Here is a 24,832-nt window from a genome sequence, read left to right on the forward strand (position 1 = left end):
CATGCAGTGCTGGGGCTTAATGTAATCTTAAAAACTGAACTACATTCCTAGCCTTGCCTTAGACACTATTGTAGGTGCTAGGATTATATCTGCAAAAATCTTTAATAGTAAAACTTTTATGCTAGCATTTAGGTAAGTATTTTTTTTTTTTTTTTTTTTTTTTTTTGCCTTCAGAAAACCTATATTGATGGAGACACTGTTCCATGCCTGTAATCTCAGTTACTGGAGAGACTAAGGATTGTAATTTGAGAATAGTCTAGGCAACATAGCAAGATCCTACTTTAAAAAGAAAAAAGGGCCGGGCAGTGGTGGCTCACGCCTTTAATCCCAGCTCTCGGGAGGCAGAGATAGGTGGATCTCTGTGAGTTCGAGGCCAGCCTAAGCTACCAATTGAGTTCCAGGAAAGGCACAAAACTACACAGAGAAACCCTGTCTTGGAAAACCAAAAACCAAAAAAACAGAAAAAAGGGGGAGTTTGTGAAAATGATATTTGAAGCTATGTCAGATATTTTTAGGGTGTTTTTGTTTATAAGACAGGGTCTTATGTAGTACTGGCTGGCCTGGAACTTGCTATGTAGAACAGACTCACTTTGAACTCAGAGACATACCTGTCTGCCTTCTGAGTGCATGGATTAAAATAACTGTGCTTAAGTTAAATGATTTAAATTATAAGAGCAGGGCTTCATGATTTATTTGATTTCAACCAAATGAAAGTAGGGACCAAAAATGCATTCCTTCTGTCTACTCTCAGGGGTAACATGTACAGTAAATATTCTAGTCTGCATTTCTTTTGTGTATTGGGAGATACATTTTTGTATGCATGTATGTATAGGCAAGAAGTTGATGTCAGGTGTCTTCCTCTATGATTCTCCACTTTATTCTGAGACCAAGTCTCACACTGAACCTGGAGCTCACCACAATTCAGCTGTGTTGGCCAGTGAGCCCCAGGGGTCTGCTGATCTCCACCTCCCTCCCGTCTTTGCCCTCCCATCCTGGGATAACAGGTGCATACCCCTGTGCCCAGCTTTTATATGGGCAATGGGGATCTGAACTCCTGTCCTCATGCTTGCATAGCAAGTACCTTTATCAGGGCTCTAGTTTCCTCTTCTGATGTAGCTTCCCTACTGGTGACTAGCAGCTAAATAATTGGAAAATTTGACATTTGGTAGCTTATGGTATCATTCTAAACTGAGGTATATCTGAGAAACAGTTTGTTTATACTGTATAGCACCTAAAGTACTATTTAATGCCTAAAATTGCCTGATATTCTACTTTAGTAAGTTATTATATATGAATTATATAGATAAATTTTGTTGGAAATAGTATTTTTGTTTGTGTTCAGCATTTAGTCTCTGTAAATACCAAGCTCATAAAGTTATGCTGATGTTTTTAAGTATGTTAAATAAAATGTAGTATGTATGTACACACTTGTGTACATGCTTAATGTGGAAGGAGGAACATGCCACAGCATGCATGTGGATATCATGGGGCAATTTATGGTGTCAGTTATCTTCTTTTGCCTTTACATGGGTTCTGGGAATGAAACTCAGGTTACTAGGCTTATATAGCAAGTGCCTTTACCGACTAAACCATTTCACTTGCCCCTATGCTGATGTTTCTTTGGTAATTTCAGATTTTTGATCATCATACTGAAGAGGATATCAATAAAAATGTCAGCAGTGTATTGATAAAAAGCCTGAGCAGGACCCCATCTAGTTGCAGCAGTGATCAGGATTCAATCAAGGCTGATGGAATCTCTCCAGACCTCAGCAGTAAGACACACACCCCCATTCTCCCCCCCTCCCCATTTACCTGTGAAGCTCTGGCTGTCCTGGATCTCAGATTGGTCTGCCTCTGCCTCTTGAGTGCTGTGATTAAAGGCGTTTGCCACCACCACCTGGCTAGCAGTAAGATCTTTAATGAAGGCTAAATAATAACAGTTATTTGAATCTTTGATTAATAAGTGTATTTCAGTTTAGCAAATATTTGAATGTTATATAAACCCTTTCAGGGTTATAGGGTTGATAATTAAGATTATATTTCCACATACATTTGATTTTTAAAATTTATTATTATTATTATTATTATTTTGTTTTGTTTTGTTTTGTTTTTTGTTTTTTGTTTTTTGTTTTTTTGAGACAGGGTTTCTCCGTGAAGCTTTGGAGCCTGTCCTGGAACTCACTCACTCTGTAGCCCTGGCTGGCCTTGAACTCACAGAGATCCGCCTGCCTCTGCCTCCTGAGTGCTGGGATTAAAGGTGTGCACCACCACTGCCCGGCTTTTAAAAATTTCTAACAAAATGACAAGTGTTATACTACAGTGGAATAGTTCATTTCCTCCAAAAGCTTCTAGTTAGTAGGGAAACATTGAATGGAGCATTAAAAATATATTACAGATACTTTGTCTTACTAAGTGGATAGCTTCCTAGAAACATCCTAGTAGATAGAAGCATCAGGATCATGAACAGCACATAAATCTGAAAGATAACTGTCTTAATTAGGGGTTTCTATTGCTGTGAAGAGACACCATGACCACAGCAACTCTCATAAAGGAGTGGCTTCCATTAACATCATGGCAGGGCATGGTGGTATGCTGGCAGACTTGGTACTAGAGAAGGAGCTAAGTGTCCTACCTACATCTTGGTCTGTAGGCAACAGGAAGTGAACTGTCACACTGGGAATGGCTTAAGCATAAATGAGACCTAAAAGCCTGCCTCCACAGTGACACGCTTCCTCCAATAAGGCCACACTTCCTAATAGTGCCACTTCCTATGAGCCAAGCATTCAAACACATGAGTCTATGGGGGCCATACCTATTCAAACAACCACAATAACTAAAATTAACTTTATATTTTTGTTTTGATTTCATTTTGGTATAGGGTCTCAGAATGTAGCTTTGACTGCCTACAATTGGCTAGGTAGACCAGGCTGGTCTTAAACTCACAGAGATCTACCTGTTTTTGCCTATTGTGTGTTGGGACTGAGGGTGTACACCACTATTCCAAGCCTTATAGTTTAGCTTTGACTTATTATATAAATTTTGCTTTGCTTCTAGCACAGTGCAATAGCCAAATGGAATCACAGTTTCTCGGTGACAGTATCTCTGAAGAGAGTTTGAGGGAGGTATGTTAAAGCATTTCTCACTTTACTTATTTTTACCTTTATTTAAAGTGTGTGTGTGAGAGTGTATGTATGCCACAGTACACATGTGAGAGTGTATGTATGCCACAGTACACATGTGAGAGTGTATGTGTGCCACAGTACACATGTGAGAGTGTATGTGTGCCACAGTACACATGTGAGAGTGTGTGTATGCCACAGTACACATGTGAGAGTGTATGTATGCCACAGTACACATGTGAGAGTGTGTGTGTGCCACAGTACACATGTGAGAGTGTGTGTATGCCACAGTACACATGTGAGAGTGTATGTATGCCACAGTACACATGTGAGAGTGTGTGTATGCCATAGTACACATGTGAGAGTGTATGTGTGCCACAGTACACATGTGAGAGTGTATGTGTGCCACAGTACACATGTGAGAGTGTGTGTGTGCCACAGTACACATGTGAGAGTGTATGTGTGCCACAGTACACATGTGAGAGTGTATGTGTGCCACAGTACACATGTGAGAGTGTGTGTATGCCACAGTACACATGTGAGAGTGTGTGTGTATGCCACAGTACACATGTGAGAGTGTGTGTGTGCCACAGTACACATGTGAGAGTGTATGTGTGCCACAGTACACATGTGAGAGTGTGTGTGTATGCCACAGTACACATGTGAGAGTGTGTGTATGCCACAGTACACATGTGAGAGTGTGTGTGTGCCACAGTACACATGTGAGAGTGTGTGTGTGCCACAGTACACATGTGAGAGTGTATGTGTGCCACAGTACACATGTGAGAGAGTGTGTATGCCACAGTACACATGTGAGAGTGTGTGTGTATGCCACAGTACACATGTGAGAGTGTGTGTGTGCCACAGTACACATGTGAGAGTGTATGTGTGCCACAGTACACATGTGAGAGTGTGTGTATGCCACAGTACACATGTGAGAGTGTGTGTGTATGCCACAGTACACATGTGAGAGTGTGTGTATGCCACAGTACACATGTGAGAGTGTGTGTGTGCCACAGTACACATGTGAGAGAGTCTGAGGACAACTTGCAGAAATTTGTCTCTCCATCATGAAATCAGGTTGTCACGTTGGTGCTGTGTGCTCCTACCTACCGCACTATTCCGTAGGCCACTGCTTCTCACAATGGTTTTTGTTTTGTTTCGGAACTTACTATGTAGACCAGGCTGGCCTCAAACTCCCTGAGATCTGTCCGCATCTGCCTCCAAATTGCTGGGATTAAAGGTGTGTGCCACTATACTTAGCTTATTTCTCACTTTTTCTTTTTCTTTTGTTTTTCAAGATAGGGTTTCTCTGCTTACCCTTTGCTGTTTTAGAATTAGCTCTGTAGACTAGGCTGGCCTCTTCAATCACAGAGATCCACCTGAAAGACACGCGCCACCCCTCTGCTATTTCTCACTTTTAATATTCTTTTTTATTTTTTTTTAAGAGTTTATTGTTCTTTGAGACAGGATGTCGGGCATTCAAGGCTAACCTTAAACTCTATGTAACCAGTGCTGGCCTCTTCCTGCTTCCACCAACCAAGTGCTAGAATTACAGATGAATGCCTCACCTGGCTTAGTTTTTTGTTTTGTTTTTGAGGTAGCTCCCATGTGTCTCAGCTAGCTCAAACTTGATATGTATCTGAAAGTGACTTTAAATTTTTAATGCTCTTGCCTCTACCTCCAAAGTGTTAGGATTACAGATGTGGGCCACATGCTCAATTTTATGTTGTACTGGGAATCCAGCCCAGAACTTCATGAATGCTAGGCAGATGTTCTACTGTGTTATATCCCCAGTCCTAGAATTTTTTTAAAATTAAGTATTTCAAATAAAGAAAATGCTAGTTGTCTTTCTTTCTTTCTTTTTTTTTTTTTAAAAAAAATTGTATTTTATGTACTTTGTTATCTGTGTGAGGGTGTCAGATCCCCTGGAGTAGGAGTTACATATTGTTGTGAGCTGCCATGTGGGTGCTGGGAATTGAACCCTGGTCCTCTGGAAGAGCAGCCAGTGCTCTTAACCCCTGAGCCATCTTTCCAACTCCAAGGCTAGTTTTCTTTGTTAAGGATTCAACATAGTATTTGTATGAAATATTCTCTCAGTCTGTTCTCTATTGCTATAACTGAATACCATGAGTTGGGTAGTTTATACAGACCAGCTTGTAGTTCTTTAGGCTTTGTAAAGCATAGCACTGCCTCAAGCACATATGTGGTGATGTCAGACTGGAGGAATTCTGCAGGATCTCCAGGTGACTTTCCAAGTTGAGTCCATTTTCCCCTTATAAAGCCACTTATTGCAGTCCTGGGGGCCCTAACATTATGAACCCATCCAGTTATCTACCACCACTTACTGTTAACATATGACTTTGGGAATTAATGTGAGTTTTGGAGGGATCTTGAACCTAGACCATAGTAAGTAGAAATATTAATACTAAGAGACAAATTGAGTTTTGAAAATTATTTTAAATAACCTTACAAATGTTAGACTGGGTGTGATGGACCACATTTTTTATTTTACTAGAGAGACTAATTTCATGAATTCTAGGCCATACCCGGACTGCATAGCAAAGATTTGAGCTGCAGAGGGATACCTTGTTTAGTAATAATAGCAGTAGTAATCTTATATAAAAATCAACTTAAGAAAAGTTTATTAATTTTTGGCTATTTCCATAACTCAGTAGATTAAGCTGTTTAGAAATGAGTAGTGTAGTTAGAGTCAAAGTGAGTTTACTTTGAATGTTCCTATAAAGTCCTTTTTTTTTTTTTTTTTTTTTTTTTTAGAAACTCAAGGATGGACAAATTACAATAAAGGAGTTCTTCATACTTCTTCAGGTCCACATCTTAATACAGAAACCCAGGCAGAGCAATCTTCCAGCCAAAGTAAGTGCAATTTCTTGACAAAATATTCATCTTAGTTAAAATATATGATACTTAAAAATTAAGTTTCACTACAGCAAGCATTTGTTTAAAGACAAAACCATGAGCTGGGATGTAGCTCAGTTGGTAGAGGCCTGCCTACCTGCTTGAAGTCCTGGCTGCCAAGTCTAACCACCTGAGTGTGCATACCCTAGTGCTGCTCCCATTCCTCACATTGATGTACTTATCATAGTCCCAGCTGTAACTGCTCTAAAATACTCCAGTGATACCTTAGGAGGCAAGATCGCAAATCAGCATCCAGCTTGGAAGCACTCCCAGTTTGACATCCGTGAGTTTTTTCTCCTTCAGTGGTATAACTAACAACATCGTCAAGTCTTGGTGTCTACAGAGCTAAGCTATGATCAAGAAGAAAAGATACTTGGAAAATCAAAAGAAATGGAGTATATGTAGATCATGGGAGATGAGGTTTATAGCTGTGGGCTTCTGTCTCGGGACTTGGTTGACTGTGAGTCTCTTTAGAGTAGAAGTAGGAACCATGTTCTTGGGGGAGCAGAGGTGTTGCTGGCCTTCATAGACAATGTTGCAGCTCCCTTATAACTATCCGCAATGTTTCACAGTGCATGATCCTTTTATCTATTGACACTTCTGATATTTTACTAATACATAATTGCGTGTTTTCCTTTTTTTTTTTTAAAGATTTGTTTATTTACTGTGTATACAGTGTCCTGCCTGCATGTATCCCTGCAGGCCAGAAGAGGGCGCCAGATCTCATTACAGATGGTTTTGAGCCACCATGTGGTTGCTGGGAATTGAACTCAGGACCTATGGGAGAGCAGTCAGTGCTCTTAACCGCTGAGCCATCTCTCCAGCTCCGTGTTTTACTTTTTTAAGATTTATTTTTATTTTATATGTATTGATGTGTTTGTCTGCATGTATGTCTATAGATCACATGTGTGCCATGCCCAAGGAGGCCAGAAGAGGGCCTCAGATCCTTTTGTTTTGCATTCATACAGTGGGTGAACCTTATTGCTGTCCCAACAGGCAATTGCAACTCTGCAGCTACCAGCAGTAGATCGGCCACAGTCAGGCAGGAATTCTGTTCCCTCAGGCACTGGCTTTGTCTTAATCTCTATCCTTCTATATTACTCAAGATTCAAAGGTTGAGGTGAAATCTGCCAACTCAGAGAGCCAAATAGCAAGTAGTTAACCTTCTATCCTTGCTCTGGGTTGAGGGGTGTGGTGGTGGTGGGGAAGAGCCATCCATCTCAGCCCCCACTAAAGATACACTTAGTTCCTCCCTACCACTTCCTGTTAGCTAGTTACTGAATCAGCCTCCTGACCCCGGTTAATTTTATTTAATCAAACAAATGTACCACTTCTTTGCATCGTTAACAAAAGCAGCAGAAACAAATCTAATACACCTTTAAACAGTTAAAATAATATTCCACAACATTTCCCTATTTTTGTTTAAATATAAAGAAATGTTTTTAACTTTAACATAGTAAAACTATATACAACAAAAACAGTTACCAAGTACGAATTACATTTACAGTATTCAGTCCATTTGTATTTATGAAATTCAGAGAAAATACTCCATTATCTATCTTGTCTTAGTGATTCCAAAGTTTTATACATAATTTACTTTCTATCATAACTAAGGGAATCTATAACTCTAACTATTTTGTCTTTAACTCCACCAAAGATCCCAGAAGGATGTAATATTACCCAACAACAGAGACATCTGGCTGCCTAGACTGTCACCCAAAGTTCCTCTGCAATGTTGGGGCATCCATCTTTGTCCTACAGGCCTAGAATATGTGGCAGACTTTTCAGTGAAGCAAGAACTTTGAAGGACTGTCCTGCCATTGGCAGTTTGCCAGTTGCTTTCCTGTGTGTCCTGCAGAATATCTGGTTGACTCTTCTGTGAAGCAGGAATCTCGAAGGACTGTCTTGCCTTGTCTTGGCAATGTTCAATAGTCTTTTCCCTATGTCTCACTTGTCCAGTTTGTCAGCACACCATCAGCACTGAAGGCAAAAGCAGTTTCTTGTCCAAATGGCTAGCCTTGCCATATTGAAAGCAAACTCTGTATGGAGTTTCTTCAGTGCCCATCATTCTTTTATGAAGTAAATTGGTGCTGCCAGGAGCAGATGTTTCTCATTGTCATGAAAAACCTTAGGTTATTAAACATCTTAAATGCCATATTTTATAGGTTTTTGAAGTATTTGAAAATCATCTGTCTAAAATATACTTGTTCAACCCTAAAACATACCTAATGTGACAAGTTTATTTATTATAGATTAACTACTAACCTCATTTTTATTTTATTTTTTTAAGATTTATTTATTATGCATACAGTGTTCTGCCAGCATGTATACCTATATGCCAGAAGAGGGCACCAGATCTCATTACAGATGGTTGTGGCCCACCATGTGGTTGCTGGGAATTGAACTTAGGACCTCTAGAAGAGCAGCCAGTGCTCTTAATCTCTCAGCTATCTCTGCAGCTCTTTAACTTCATTTCTTAATTATATATTGTATTGTTAAATGAGCTGCATAAAGACAATACCCTGAACAAGAGTAGAATCAGAAATACAAATTTAAAGTTATTTTTGTTACACTGTATCAGTGTACCATAGTTTATGCCAATGCAAAATATCTGAGATTAATAGTTGTCTTTTTGTCCTATATTCCTTTAAATGATAACATCCATAACCCACCAAATAACCAAAAACCACCCATCCCTCCTTTGGGAATGTAGGCATCATCTTCTCTACACTGCTTCCTCTTGTCTGTGGGTGAAGCATTTTTAGGGATACCTGAGAAAACTGAGAGAATGGCCAAGTCCTGGGAGACTAACTGTAACCTTTGCTGATACATATCACCTGTCAAGATTCAGGAGGTCTTCCCCAAATCAAACCTGATCCATATTAACCTGGAATGAATTCAGAACCTTTTGTTTCCTATAAAAACAAAAGCATGTGGTGGTGTTTTTTTCCCCAGTGTAACATATTTTTAGTTAAGATTCCCTAAAGTGTCTAGGTTGGTTCAGTTTGTCAGTCCTGTTCACAGTCCCATTTCTGTCAGCAGCTGTTGTTTGCTCATCATCATTGAAAACTTCAGAATTAACACAACATACAGGAATTAGACTCCCTGTGTGTTTTCCATCGTCATGTGGCTTATCTTTTTTTAAAATTACTTTTCTCTTTAAAGACTTTATTATTTTTAAACTATTTACTTTTTTTCTGACTGTCTATACCTTTTCTCTTTTTCTTCTTAAACCTACACACATTTTAAAACACACTGAAACCTGTTTAGAGCAGTTTTCTGTCTGGATCTGTCTTTACTTTGTATTTTTTAGCCTCTTGATTGCACAACCCTTAAAATGCTACGTGGTATGGCTAGGATCTCTGCCAAGAATTTGCCAGCTGGCTCTAGCCGGTTCTAGGGTCTTTGAGAGCCAAGCCTAAAGCTCAGCCCTGATTGGAGGTAGGACCAAGAACTGCATTCGACCCTCCCTGCTACAGGAAGCAGGTGCTCAAGCGATTTCACTTAGCTTGCTGCTTCTGTTGAGCAGTACTGGCTGGACAGCAGCACCTCTTAAAGGAGCCGCGTCCTTTTTACCCTTCCTTCCTTCCTTCCTTCCTTCCTCCCTTCCTTCCTTCCTTCCTTTCATTCTTTCCCTTTCTTTCAGCTTTTTCAGCCCTAAATGTTAATTTGAGCCTTAAATTGGTATGCCAAAATGTAGTTGACTTTTTTTTTTTTTTTAATTCTTTGGGGGCCAGCCACCCAGCTCCCAAATAAATACACAGAAACTTATTCTTACTTAGGAATGCTGGGCCTTAGCTTGGCTTATTTCTAGCCAGTTTTTCTAACTTAAATTAACTGTTTCTCTTCTATGTTTGCCACTGGGCTTTTTACCTTTCTTTTTATGTCTGTCTTCCCTTCTTACTCTGTGGCTGGGTGGCTGGCCCCTGGCATCCTCCTCCTTTTCTCACTCTTCCTCTTCTCTACAGCCTAGATTTCTCTCCTATTTATTCTCTCTGCATGCCAGCCCCACCCATTTCTCTCTTCTGCCTAGCTATTGGCTATCAACTCTTCATTAGATAGACCAATCAGGTTTTTTTTTGTTGTTGTTGTTTGGTTTTGGTTTTGGTTTTTGATTTTTCAAGACAAGGTGTCTCTGTGTAGTTTTGGTGCCTGTCCTGGATCTCACTCTGTAGACCAGACTGGCCTCGAACTCAAAGAGATCCACCTGGCTCTGCCTCCTGAGTGCTGGAATTAAAGATGTGTGCAACCACCACTCAGTCCAATCAGGTGTTTTAGGCAGGCAAAGTAACACAGCTTTACAAAATTAAACAAACAACCATAAAAGAATGTAACACCTCTTAAACTAATATTCTACAACAAGATCCTCTGGGACTAGAGTTGCAGACAGTTGTGAACTACTATGTGGGTAGCAGGGAATTGAATCTGGTTCCTCTGTAAGAGCAACACATGCTCTTAACTAACTGATGAGCGAACAAAAAACAGATCAGCCTTGTATTGGATCGAGATGCCATGTACTATTTTCATAACTTACCTTTCTTTTACAAAGAGCCTTGATTTCATTTAGTAAGAAATAGTGTTTAGAAAATACAGTCTATATTTTACTGTTGCCGTTTCTTTTTGAACCATTACATATAGTTTTGATTTTTATGTATTTAAAAATATTCTTTAATAACTGAAGGATTGCAGGCCTGTGGTGTCATATACCTTTAATCCCAGCACTCAGGAGGCAGAGGCAGGCAGATCTCTGAGTTTGAGACCAGCCTTGTCTATAGAACTAGTTCTAGGACAGCCAGGGTACATAAAGAAACCCTGTCTTGAAAAATGAGAAGAAGAAAAAAACCTGGAGAATTGTAGCCAGGCACTTTTAATCCCTGCACTGAGAGGCAGAAGCAGGGCAAATCTCTGTGAGTTTAAGCTCATTCATGCTGTGGCATGCATGCCACACACATAATAGATAAATGTAATTTAAAATTTTAAAAAAAAATGGAATTATGCTAGATGTAATGGTGCACATCTATAATTCCAGCTCATAATAGGTACAACCAGGAGGACCAGAAGTTCAAGGTTATCCTTGACTACATGTATATATCAAGGCCCAAGGGCTCTCTCTCTACATGAGACCTTGTCTCAAAAATAAAAAGCTGTGGGTCCCAAGGAGATGGAGCAGTTTCTGCTGTTGCAGAGGACCCAGTTTGAGTCCCAGTTCCCACATGGCAGTTCACAACTGTGTAACTGTGTCACTCCCAGGGGATTTGACACCATATTTTTGCCAACTAGTGCACCAGGCATGATTGATGCACATGCATACTCACAAACAAAATATACACACACGGGTCCTTGGGACTGAGCCGAGAGTCCTCATCCTTTCATAGTAAGCACTCTCTTCCACCCATTGACAACAGGTGAGTCCAAAGTTTAACCTATTCTGTGCTGTGCTGCTTCTAAATAGTGGATGCAGTGTTATTTGGTGTTTTCATAAGCAATGTCATAAAAATCTGATGTAGATTTTTCCAAAGCAGGATTAAATACATTCATTTGTCTTTAAACTAGGGCTCTAAAACATAACTGTTTTGTCTTGGATGGGTGTATGGATAGGTTGGTTGGTTGATAGATGGTCTTACCCTAGTTTGAGCTTGCTTAGAATTTATTATGTAGCAGAAGATTACTTTGAACTTACAAAGACAAGACTCTTGTGCCTCTGTCTTTTAAGTGCTGGGATTGCAGGCATGAGCCCCTGCCTTGAATTTTTTTCTCCTTTCTATTTTAAATAAAGTGGTTCCTGGTAAGCTTAATTTTTTTTTAAACTTTCTCTTTTATTTATTCTCTGTATCTTTATATCATGCATCTCCATGCCATCTATTTCCCCGCCCCTTCATATCTGCCCTCTGTCCTTGTAATGTCCTCCCCCCAAATAAAATAACATAAAAGAGAAATTAAAAGAAAAAGAAAATCTTTCTCATCATGGAAGCTGTAGTTTGACACAGTGAGTTAGTTACACAGTATACCCATTAGTCCATATGTCTTTACTTGCAAGTGTTCATTGCAAAGAGTCATTGGTCTGGTTTGAGGCTCTGGTTTCTGCCATACTATCGATGGGGGGGCCCTTGGTTATCCTGTTGTTGCCTAGTGTTGTGTAGATTCTGCAGCTTTGGGTTCGCTCCAGCAGATCACAGATTGGGTGGATGTTGGGGGTGGGCCAACTCATAACCCTGGTTCTGCACCTAGATAGTTTCAGCCTGCCAGCTCTCTCTGTCCTCACCACCAGGTTGAGGTCTCCTGCTTTGCCTCAGCTAGTTCATCCCTTGCTGCGATGAGCAAGGAGCCTACCCAGTTCTCCAGCTTTCTCATTCTCAGAGTTGGTTCTTCCCCCATCTATACCTTCAGTTCAAGGCCAGCTCTACTGTGTTGCCCAGGCATGGCATAGGGGACACTCTTGAATGCTGCAGCTGATAAGGGGCAGGGACAGCTCTCCCACCTGCCTCAGAGATTGATGGGCAGGGGTAGGGAGGGTAGGGAGGTGAGAGAAGGCATCTCTCCCCGGCCCATGCCACCACATGTCTGATGAGTAATGGGGACAGCTCTCCCTTGCTCACAACTTCCAGACTGGCTCACCCACACGTCTGCCAACAGGATTGGCTCTATTGTGGTAAACTTCATTTTTAGGTATTGATTTTCTTTTTCTTTTTTTTTTTTAATTACATTTATGTATTGTGTGTATATGTATATGTGTATATACATACATACATACATATATGTGAATGCTTAGAGGTAAGAGGACAATTTATTGGCGCCTCCTTGCCACCTCAGTTTTCTTAAAATAATTCATAATTGTTTTAAACCACTTTCAGTCCTATTAGTCAGTACCCTTAGCTCATCTGAGCACCTGGGGAAGAGTAGACTTTGAAGTTAGAGACTTGAATTCCGGTTGTAACTTGCTGTGTGAACTTCATATAGCACTTCGTATAATTTTCCCCCCACAGATTGAGCCCAAAACCTCAGATACCCTATACTGAGCTACACATCCAGCCCTGTTTGTATGACTTTTAAAAATAGGTGCTGTAGCTGGGAGGTGGTGGCATATGCCTTTAATCCCAGCACTCAGGAAGCAGAGGTAGGCAGATCTCTGTGAGTTTGAAGCCGACCTGGTCTATGGAGCAAGTTCCAGGACAGCCAGGGCTACTACACACACAGAGAAACCCTGTCTAAAAACAACAACAAAAACCCCAAAGTCATTCTAAAACTTGAATTTGTTTTTGTATGTGGTTTTGTTCTCAAAATGCCAGTTTTAGCCAGGTATTGGGGTACTCACTCATGTGATTCTAGGGCTTGGAAGGATCAGGGATTCCAAGTGATCCTCAGCTACAAGATGAGTCTAGCCTAGGCTATATGAGACCTTAAAAAAAAAGGCGTGGTGGTGGTGGTGGTGGTGGTGGTGGTGGTGGTGGTGGTGGTGGTGGTAGTGGCGCATACCTTTAATCCCAGCATTCAGGAGGCCCAAGGAGGTGGATCTCTGTAAGTTCAAGACCAGCCCTGGGCTACTACAGAGTGAGTTTCAGGACAAGCTCAAAAGCTACACATTTAAAAAAAATATATATGTGGAAAAGAACAAAAACAACAACATCTGGTTTTGTCAGACATGGTGTCATAAGCATGCAGCCCAGCAGTCAAGAGACTAAGGCAAGAGAAGCACAAATTCCAGGCCAGCCTAAGCTGCATAGTAAGGCTCTGTCTTAGATTTTAAAAGAAAAGTGTACCAGTTCTGATTGATTGAATACCTTTTTCTTTCTTTCTTCTTTAGTTTACTATAAACATGTCACCTACCCTAGAAGATCTGATGTTGAGACAGTATGTTTATGGACCCAAGATACAGATTTATAAAGAAGATTGTGAGCATCTTCGCCAAAAGATTGAAGAGTAAGAAAGTTTTTTCCCTGTGATTGTTTTTGGAGGGTTATAATAAACAAATGGTCTTTGTGGTAGTTTCATTAGAATAATAGCAACATGGGGAAAATGAATGGAATTAATTGATAGTATGACATGAATGAATGGAAACCCAGGCTGTCTACAGTATTGTGGAGACTTGCATAAGTCATTTACCCTTCTTTTCCACTTCATAAAGTAGTAATAATATCTATACACAGCAGATACAATGAATAGTGGAAGTTATTTATATAAAATGTTTCATATCATTATGAACAAAGTGATAAACAGATTTATTTTTTCAAGACAGGGTTTCTCTGTAGCTCTGGGCTGTCCTGAAACTCACTATGTAGATCAGGTTGGCCTTGAACCTAGAGATTTGCCTGCCTCTTCCTCCCTAGTGCTGGGATTAAAAGTGTGTGCCAACACACCTGGCTTAGAAATTATTAAATTATGAAAAAAATTTAGTTGAAAAAAATTTCAAAAGGATATAGTATACTTTTTTGTTTGTTTTTGTTTGTTTGTTTGTTTGAGACAGGGTTTCTCTGTGTAGCTTTGCGCCTTTCCTGGAACTCGCTTTGGAGACCAGGCTGGCCTCGAACTCACAGAAATCCGCCTGCCTCTGCCTCCCAAGTGCTGGGATCAAAGGTGTGTGCCACCAACGCCTGGCTACTTTTTTTTTTTTTTTTTTATGACAATGTTTCTCTGTGTAGCTCTGGTTGTGCTGGAGCTTGATATGTAGACCAGGCTGGCCAAAAACTTTGAGATCCCTGTCTCCACCTCTGAGTGCTGGCTGAGTGCTGGGATTAAAGGCATGAACTAACACCCCGATTTACTTTTGGTTTTGTACACTGGGTGTTGTGTTACTTGACTGTAAACCCAGCATTTGGGAGGGGAGGTAGAGGCAGATGGTGATAGGAAGGTGCCGTCCTTGAGGTAGTCAGGTCAGGTTTTTATAAGGAAGGTACGTTAGAGCTGAGCCTTGATGTATTCATTGTAGGTAGGCTATGGAGAACCAGGGGCCAGAAATTCCTGGGAAAAGCCTGAGTAGGAGAAGGAGGAGGAGGAGGAGGGCAACCCCTCCCACCAAGGTGCAGGCTTACAGAATAACACAGTAGGGATCACAGTAGGAGTAGGGAGTGGGCAGGGTGGGAAGCTTGAATGTTCAGAGTGGACAGGAGGTTCTAGGCAGGGGTGTGAGTGGTGATATTAGCTGGCAAGGTCACTAGAGCATCCCTGTTAGCTGCTGCCTGAAAGAAGATTGGTTTGTGGGGGTGAAGTGAGCCTGAACCGCCATAGGAAGCTGCTGCCCCCTCTGAGATGCTGAACTATGAGTTGAGAACCTAAGCTCTTAGTAGTCATGAAAGGAAGTGGTAGATTCAGAAACTTACTGTTAGACAGTAGACAGAGGGAAACCCTGTTTGGGTTTCAAGTCAGTCATTGACAAAAGTTTGGAAACTGATATTTTTTTTCCCAGGGTGGAAGGTCTAGAGTTTGGGACCCCTGTCTTGATCTACCAGGGGCAGGAAAGCTGAAGGTCTCAGTCCTGGAGACTGCCTAGACCTGGCTTAACACTCAAAATCAAGTCTTTGCCCATTCAAGAATTTAGTACCTCCCCCAACTCCACCTCCTCAATCCCCTAAAGGTACCAGGACCTCCCGGGCCATTATCCCAGTTGGTCTATCCCCTGTCATGTGTCCGTCTGCCATTCTGCAATCCCCCTCCACACACCTTTCTGATTCTTTGATCCTTTCCACTCCCCAGCATCATTGAGACACTCTTAACTGTATTCTTTACGTGTTGAATCATTGTGTTGGCCATGTTCCTGAGTGAATTGCCCCTTTTATGTAGGAAAAAAAAATGAAAACAATTAAATTTGGCTGTATGTTTAAGCTGGCTTTTTCAAGCAGAATTCTAAATCTTACATTAACTTTTGTTTATTTTAGATTAAAGGTGTCTGCATTGAACCAAGATAAACTACTGACTGATGTAAATAGGAACTTGTGGGAGAAAATGAAAGACTACTCTGATGAAGAGGTATTTTTATGTCCTTTTCTGAATAAGGATTGACACATTTCAAGATAAGAAACTGTTGCTCACCTGATACACCACACCTTTAATCCCAGTACTTGGGAGGCACAGGCAGGTGGCTGTCTGAGTTCAAGACCAGCCTGGACTACAGAGCCAGTTTCAGGACAGCCAGGGCTACCCAGAGAAACCCGGTCTCAAAAAACAAAAAACAACAATGAAAAAAAAGTGAAAAAGAAGAAACTGTTATTTGATGGTATGGAGTTCCTTAATTTAGTTTTAGATATCGTGTGCTGCTGTAGACTTATCTAATTATTATCAAGTAACTGTTAGATGTAACCTCTCCAATGTATAATGACTAATTAAACATGTAAAATATATATGATGTTCCCTCCTTTTATTGGCATTTCCTGTAGATTTAAGTGAAGATTTTTAAATTTGATTAGCTATTTATTAGTCCATTTTACATGTGCACTAATATATAATGTTTTGTTAACTTAGAGCCAGTCATTTTCTAGTTTGTAATGAATAGTTTGTAAATGAATAAGTGAATTAAAGGCAACAATCAAAATTGAAGTCTTTGATTATATTCTTAAATAGATATGCTGAAATTGGGTGTGGTGGCACATCCTGTAATACCAGAAATTTAAAGGCAGAGGCTAGAAGAACACATGTTTAAGACCAACCTGGTCTGTATAATGAATTTCAGATCATCAGGGAATTAAATTCTCAAATGAAAAGTTCTTTGGAATCAGAATCTAGAGTAGGCAAAGCCTAGGACAGGCAATCTAACCTGCCTTCCCAGACCATACTAACCTTATCTGACTTTTTTTAAGTATAATGTGCTCTTTAACTCTCTCATACAGCTAAAGACCTATGGGATTTACCTGAACAAAATAAAATCACGTTATACCAAGATGATGAAAGTCTTCACTCACCAAGGAAAAGTGGTTCTGTATAACAAATTGGTGCATTCAGCTGAGGTAATTCGAGGTAGTTAATAAACAACAATTTATAGTAACTGTAAAATATGAAGACTGCTTCTTAGGAGACATATAAATGAGGCTTGGATAAAAGCTTGTTTATAAAAAATGAGATTCTTTTAATCAAAAGCTTCAAACCTTGGCATTATAAGTAAAATGAAATATAGTTACTAATACGGGCTGTGTCTCATCTCTTTGTCATCCATATTACTTTTTGAAATAAACTATTTGTGATTCTATCTCTCCATTTATACATACAATAGTATTATCTTCCTTATATTCATAGTCAGTTGCATGTGTATGTATGTGCATGTGTTTATCCTTTTTTTTTTAAGATTTATTTATTATGTATACAGAAGAGGGTGGCAGATCTCATTGCAGATGGTTGTGAGCCACCATGTGGGTGCTGGGAATTGAATTTGGGACCTCTGGAAAAGCATTCAGTGAGCTCTCTGAGCCATCTCTCCAGCCCCGTGTTTATCCTTTTAAAAAGGCTCTACATAGGGCTGAGAATGTAGTTCAGTGGTAGAACATTTGCTTAGCATTTTTCAATTTTCCACTTGAGAGACAGGAGTAGGGTACTCATGCCAGTGATCTTGGGCACTTAAGCATGTACACAAGAGCAAGCAAGCAGGTAGCTCTGCTTAATAAAACACTTTATTGGCAAATATGTATAGAAACACTGTATGTAGTATCTTTTACAGAAATAAAAATTAAAAAATAGTTGTGCCTGGTGCACATACCTACAGGAAGTTGAGGCAGGAATATTGCCATAATTTCTATCTCAACAACAATAGCAACAAAAACAAACAAAAAACCCATATTAAAAAGGCTGTATTTCTGTTTGACCAGTTTTTCCCATATCTGTCTGATCATAGGAGAAAAAAGCTCTTTTTAAGCAACAAATATTAATATCTACACTGTCATGAAACACATATAGAAAAGAAATGCTATAATGAAGAGTAATATAGAGTTAATTCGTGGCCGGAGAGATGGCTCAGAGATTAAGAGCACTGACTGCTCCTCCAGAGGTCCTGAGTTCAATTCTCAGCGCCCACATGGTGTCTCACAACCATCTGCAATGAGATCTGGTGCCCTCTTCTGTATACTTAAATAAATAAATCTTTAAAAAAAAAAAAAAGAATTAATTCATTTATCTTTTTACGAGATATACAGTGTAATGTCTGCATGTATCCTTGCAGGCCAGAAGAGGGCACCAGATCTCATTACAAATGTTTGTGAGCCACCACGTGGTTGCTGGAAATTGAACTCAGGACCTCTGGAAGAACAGCCAGTGTTCTTAACCGCTGAGCCATCTCTCCAGCTAATTCATTTATGTTTTAAAATGAAATTTAAAAAATATATAAGTCCAGACTAAAAGTCTTGATGTTAATTTTAAGATTTGCCTGTTCATGCCAGTGTGATAACACAGGCCCATAATCTCAGCTACTTAAAAGTCTAAGGCAGGGATATCACAAGTTCAAGGCCAACCTCAACAATTTAGCAAGACCCTGTCTTTAAATAAAAGGTGAAAAAAATGGATAGGAATAAAAGGCAGCAGTAGATCATGTGACCAGCATGTTCAGATCATGTGACCAGCATGTTCAGTCCCTGTATTGCCAAATAAAGGAAAAGAAAATATGATTATGACAGTAATTGAACTATCATAAAGTTTGGAGGTTAAGCTTTATAATCTATAATATTTTATGTTTAGAATGAGAAGAAGAAACTTGAGATAAAAATAAATGAGATGGACAACATACTTAAGAAGGTCAATAACTGTCTCACTGAAGTAGAAAGAGGTAAAGTATTTAATGCTTTCTTAGGGCTGGGGACAGAGCTCAGTGGCAGAATGCTTGCCTGTCATGTAAAAGGCCCTAGGCTCAACCCCTGGAACTACATAAAGTGACGGGAAGAGTTTCTGTAAATGCTCTGTAAGGTATAAAATCGGGTCTTACTATACTGTTTTAGCAGCTTCAGTCCTGAAATTGGAACAAATTAAAAACCTTTTTTGGGCTGGGTGGTGGCGCTACACACCTTTAGTCCAGCACTTGGGAGGCAGAGACAGGTGGTCTGTGAGTTTTAGGCCAGCCTGGTCTACAAAAACGAGTTCCAGGACAGCCTGTTACACAGAGAAACCCTGTCTCAAAAAACCCTTTTTTGGGCTAATGAGATGGCTCAGGGCATAAATGTGCTTGCCACCAAGTCTGATGACCTGAGTTTGATTTCCTGGGACCCACATGGTAGAAGAAGGGAACTGATTCTCAACAGGTTTTCCTGACCTCCATAGGCATGCTGTAGTGCTTACCCTTACACACAAAATAAAGGTAATAAAAAGTAATAATAAAAGCTCCTTTACTATAATCACCCATAACACAATAAAGAATAGTTGCCCAAGAAATTTAAGTCGTTTTTCAAAGCTCTTCATAGCCTATACCATAATCTTGTATGGCTTTACTTATTTGGGGGACAGAGTCTTTCTCTGAAGCCTTGGCTGGCCTGGAATTTGCCTAAGCTACTCTTGTAGTTTATGATCCTGTTTGCCTCCTGAGCGCTGGTGTTATAAGTGGGTGCCTCTGGGCCCACTGTTCTGGTTTGTTGTTGTTTTCTTTTCTTATTACACTTGTTTATTTCTTAGTGTGTGTAATTCTGACGGGTTTTTTTTTTTTTTTTTTTGAGATCTATTTATTTTTATTTTAAGTGTATGGATGTTTTGCTTGCATGTGCACCATGCACACACAATGCCCATGGAGGACTGAAGAAGGTGTTGTTTGATCCCCTGGAACTAGAGTTACAGATGGTTGTGAGCTGCAGTGTGGGTGCTAAGAATCACAAGTCCTAGCACCCACCTGGTCCTCTGGAAGAGCAGTCAGTGCTCTTAACTGCTGAGCCGTCTGCAGCCCTGTTCACACTTCCCTGTGTGTTCAGGTGCGTGTGCCATGGAGGACATGTGGAGGTCAGGAGACTGCTCTTGTGTCAGTTCCCTTCTTGGACCATTCCGGGTTTCTGAGCTCTCACTCAGGCTTGTTTAGCTGCTGTACAGTCTCATTGGCTCACATTTTTAACAGATGAATTATCTCTATCTGGAAATTGTGTAACCATCCTCTTTGGCCTTGTCAAATCCCAACTGAATTTGTTTTGCTTTCCTTTGTCTCCTCTAAGATCACAAAATTCCACATATTCATCAAATTTAACATCCCCTAGTCTTTAGTCTATTTCCTTGTTTGACATTGCTGATTGTTTTTTTCCTCCTAAAGCATTTATTATCTTACTTAACTTCTGTGACATCATACCACCTGACTCTGGTTCTGTTCTTTATTCCCGGGTTTTCCCTTTAGCTCCTGTGTTGTCCCCTCTCTCTTTCTCTCTCTCTCTCTCTCTTTTTTTTTTTTTTTTTTTTGAGACAGGGTTTTTTGTGTAGTTTTGCGCCTTTCCTGGAACTCACTCTGTAGCCCAGGCTGGCCTCTACCTCCCGAGTGCTGGGACTAAAGGTGTGCACCACCACTGCCCCACGTAATGTCTTCTCTTAATTAAACTAACCCATCAGCACCCAGGTCAGGTGGTTCGTGGCTACCCAGAACTCTAGTTCAGGGGATCCAATGCCCTTTTCTGTCGTCTGCAGGTACATACATATATACAGGCTCATGCACACACATGCACTACACACACACACACACACACACACACACACACACACACACTAAAAATAAATCTGAAAAATTGTAAGTTTCATGGAGACAAAATTAGCATGTTTTTCTCCATGTTCTTTAAGTCCCTAGCATTATGGATTGCACAGTAAAAGTGTCTAATACTTTACTTTCTACTTCGCAATAAAAGAAATAGAGGGCATCAGACTAGAACGTCCAAACTTTCTAATATAAAAGAAACCAGACCTTTAATCTGTTTATTCATTCTTTCATCCTTCTTTTCCCTAAGGCCAATCTTTCCATCTAAACTGATTTTGCCAGATGTAATAGTGCACACCCTGTAATGCCAGCACGAAAGACTGAGGCAGAAGAATTACTAATGAGGCCAGCCTGAGCTATGTAGTGAGTACTAGGCTAGCTAGTGCTACATAGCAAGATTCTGTCTCTTAAAAATTTTTTTAAATAAATAAATTTGCTTTCTATTATGTCTTCTCAGGAATCTTATATTACTGATTTTTTTTTAATGTCTTCATTTCCATTGAATCTGTTTACATAACTGTCATCCTTAAAGCAGGGCTAGGGATGTAGTTTAGTTGGTTTTAAGTATTTGCATACACAGAACCCTGCGTTTCCTCCCAAACACCATCTCATGAAGTCAGGTATGAATGTACATGCATGCCTATTATCCTAGCACTCTGAAGGTTGAGGCAGAAAAAAACCCAGAAGTTTAAGATTATCCTCAGCTACATACTAAGTTCAAGGCCACCCTGAGGTATTTAAGAGGTACTCTCAAAAGAAAAAACAAAAACAAAAAATAATTGGGTATGGGTGGCTCAACACCTGTAATCCTAGTATTTAGGAGGCCAAGGCTGGAAGACTGCCTTGATTTGAAGGCTGGCATGGTTTACATTGTTCAGTTCCAGGCTAGCCCCAATAGTATGAGATCCTTCAAAAAGGGGGAGGGGGACACTAGAGAGATGACTCAACAGTTAAAAGCACTGGTAGTGAAGACTTTAATCCCAGCATTGGCGAGGTAGAGGCAGGTGGATCTCTATGAGTTTGAGGCCAGCCTTGTCTATAGAGAAAATTCCAGCCAGAGCTACACAGAGAAACCCTGTCTTGAAAAACCACAAAAACAAACAAAATAGAAGTTACTATAGTGTTACCTAATAACAAGCTGTGACCGTTAGGTAACACTAAATATCTACTCTTTTTTTCTTTCATTACTCATTTGCAGATTTGCTTAGTTGTACCTTTTATGTGCTGAGTGTGTGGCACTCATAATAGAAACACACTAGAAACCAAAAACAAGCAAGATTTTGTGCCCTTGTGGGCCTTTTGTTTTTTTTATAACTCAGACAGGATAGAATGATCTCTAAATAAGTAGTTGAGAGTGGCCTTAAACTCCTGATCCTCTCTCACCTCCCTAGTACTGGGATTGACTACATGTACATGTACAACCATGCCCAACTCCTTATGGAATTTTTAATTCAGAAACAACTATAGACATTAAACAAATAAACTGGGTGTGGTATTACACACTTGGCATCTCTCTGCCTGCAGGGAATGGAGTCAGGAGGATTAGTACTCTAAGGCTAGCTATGTTATATAAGGTAAAGAAAACAAAACACTCTCCCTCCGAAAAAGTAAATTTTGTAGATGTTAAAGGTGCATCAGTAGAAATTTGACCTAAGATGAAGAGATCAAAGCAGCCTGCCCTGTGCAGAAGAGACTTTTCAGTTAAAATCTGAAAGATGAATAGGCATATAAAAAGTAAAAAAGAGAAGCCAGCCATGGATCACACCTTCAGTCCCATCACTTGAAAAGGCAGAAGGATTGCTGTGAGTGTGAGGCCAGTCTAAGCTACAGAGTGAAACCCTTTCTTTAAAATACATACTCAGGGGCTGGAGAGATGGCTCAGAGGTTAAGAGCACTGGCTGTTCTTCCCGAGGTCCTGAGTTCAATTCCCAGCAACCACATGATGGCTCACAACCATCTGTAATGAGATCTGGTGCCCTCTTCTGGCCTGCAGGTATACACGCAGACAGAACATTGTGTACATAATAAATAAACAAATCTTTAAAAAAAAAAAAAAAAAGACATTCTCAGACAAGGAGGCATGGTACTGCTTGCCTTTAATCCCAGCACTAAGGAGGCAGAGGCAGGCAGATTGCTGTGAGTTCCAGGCCAGTCTGGTCTGTATAGCGAGTTTCAGGACAGCCATGGTTACACAGAGTAACCCTACCTCAAAATCCAAAAAGACCAAAAAACAAACAAAAAACCATACATACACAAAACACAACAGGCTATTCAGAATTAATATTGCAGAAATCTCTTATGTGGAGAATACATCAACTACATGGAAAAAAAATGGAGAACAAAAGAGAATGTGATCTTAAACAAAACTAGATTTGTTATTAGGACTAGACATAAGGAGTTCTAAATATTTTTCATGAACAAATGAACCAGCCGTGTTTATATTAAGTACTAATGGTGGTATAGGGGTTTGAACAGATGAAAAATAAATGCAAGATGGTTGTCATGGTATACATCTGTAATCTTAAGCACCACGAAGTCTGAGTTAGAGTCTACATAATGAGTTCCAAGCCAGCCTGAGCTACATAGTGAAACCCTATCAAGAAAAAGAAGGAGTAGGGTTAATTATTGAGGTAAAATTTAAGCTTGGAGTAGGCATAGTAACACATGCCTTTAATCCCACTACTTAGAAGGTACGGGAAGATCAAGAGGTACCATCAGCTTACTTAGTGAAGCCAGCCTGGGCTACAGGAGACTGTTTCAAAAAAAATAATTTTTTTTAATGCTAACTTGAGACAAACTGGGCATGGTGGCACACCTGTAATCCTAGCTACTTGTGAGACTTCAGCAGGAAGATCCTAAGTTCATGGTTGGCCTGAGCAATGTCTATGCAAGACCCTGTCTCAAAAATACTAGAGAAGGCCAGTAATATTTGCTGCATAAGCTTGCTTACCTGAGTTCCCATCAAAGAACTGACTCCCAAATTGTCTTTAAAGTACAAATCACTGTCATTAGCTCACAGTTCATTTATCTGCTACCAGAAGTCTACAAAATTATAGTTTGGGGTTTTATTGGCAGAAGATGATGAGTATTTGTAAATATTCCCAATACTTCAGTTTGAGCTATCTGTTCTTTTTATCTTCGATACTTTAATGAATTACCTTTAACTGGAGTTTCTCTAATGCTTGTTGTTTACCTTAGAAACTAGGATTTTGGAGATTGAAGAAAAAGATGACCGTATGGAAGAATGGGATTCTGAAATGAAAGATGCAGAGAAAGGTAACTTACTTAGATAAAGAGATAAGTCCAGCACTCCAGGTAACTGTCTCAAAAACAAAGATAAGTCCAACAAGGAAAGCAATATGTGTTTGTTTACATGTTAGATGATATTAGGTCAGAATTTTCAGTAAACTAAATGATTTTTGTGGCAACTTTCTACTGGTGTTCTTTTTATGCTTGTCTTGTTTTGTTTTGTTTTCCTAGAACTGGAACAGCTGAAAATTGAAGAGGAGGAGCTCCAAAGGTCAGCTAACAGTTGGATGTTAAAAGAAATACGAAGTTCCCAGTTGTGGTGATTTATGATTTAATCTCTGTGCATTTTAGGCCCGCCTGGTCTACACGGGGAGCTTCAGTCTAGCTCTAACCGAGGCTACATAGTGATCCTATCACACACACTCTCTCTCTCTCTCACACACATACACACACACACACACACACACACACACACGTAATAAAAGTAAAATAAAAATACATTCTAGGCCAGCAGTGGTGGCACACACTTTTAATCCCAGCATTTGGGAGGCAGAGGCAGGTAGATCTCTGAGGTTTTGAGCCTGGCCTACAGAGTGAGTTCTAGGATAGCCAGGACTATTTCACAGAGAAACCGTGTCTCGAATAACAAAAACAAACAAACAAAAAAGAACCACTCTCAGGGTCTGGAGATGGCTTAGCAGTTAAGAAGACTAATCTGTTCTTCCAGAAGACCCTGGTTGAATTCTCAGCACTCACATGGCATTTGACAACTGCTTGTAACTCCAGTTCCAAGGGTTCTGATGTCCTCTTCTGATCTCCTTGGGCTCCTGCACATATGTGATGGTGCATATAAACTCATGCAGATACACACATGTATACTTAATAATCTTTTAAAAAGTTGAAGAAAAAGACTTTCAGACTGGAG

General features: G+C 40.0%; 1 protein-coding gene across 1 annotated transcript in view; it reads left to right on the top strand.

Moving 5' to 3' along the window:
- The window catches only part of Knl1 (kinetochore scaffold 1), a 68,456-nt gene that overhangs the window by 28,664 nt on the left and 14,960 nt on the right, over nt 1–24,832 (top strand). Inside the window, exons 11-19 of the mRNA XM_036183010.1 lie at nt 1,634–1,772; nt 3,055–3,122; nt 5,898–5,996; nt 13,840–13,955; nt 15,908–15,998; nt 16,856–16,972; nt 18,687–18,774; nt 23,857–23,934; nt 24,139–24,178. Of these exons, the coding sequence (XP_036038903.1) occupies nt 1,634–1,772; nt 3,055–3,122; nt 5,898–5,996; nt 13,840–13,955; nt 15,908–15,998; nt 16,856–16,972; nt 18,687–18,774; nt 23,857–23,934; nt 24,139–24,178 (836 nt within the window). The remainder of the gene's footprint in view (nt 1–1,633; nt 1,773–3,054; nt 3,123–5,897; nt 5,997–13,839; nt 13,956–15,907; nt 15,999–16,855; nt 16,973–18,686; nt 18,775–23,856; nt 23,935–24,138; nt 24,179–24,832) is intronic.

This window comes from Onychomys torridus, chromosome 4 (genome assembly GCF_903995425.1).
Source record: "Onychomys torridus chromosome 4, mOncTor1.1, whole genome shotgun sequence".
NCBI lineage: Eukaryota > Metazoa > Chordata > Mammalia > Rodentia > Cricetidae > Onychomys > Onychomys torridus.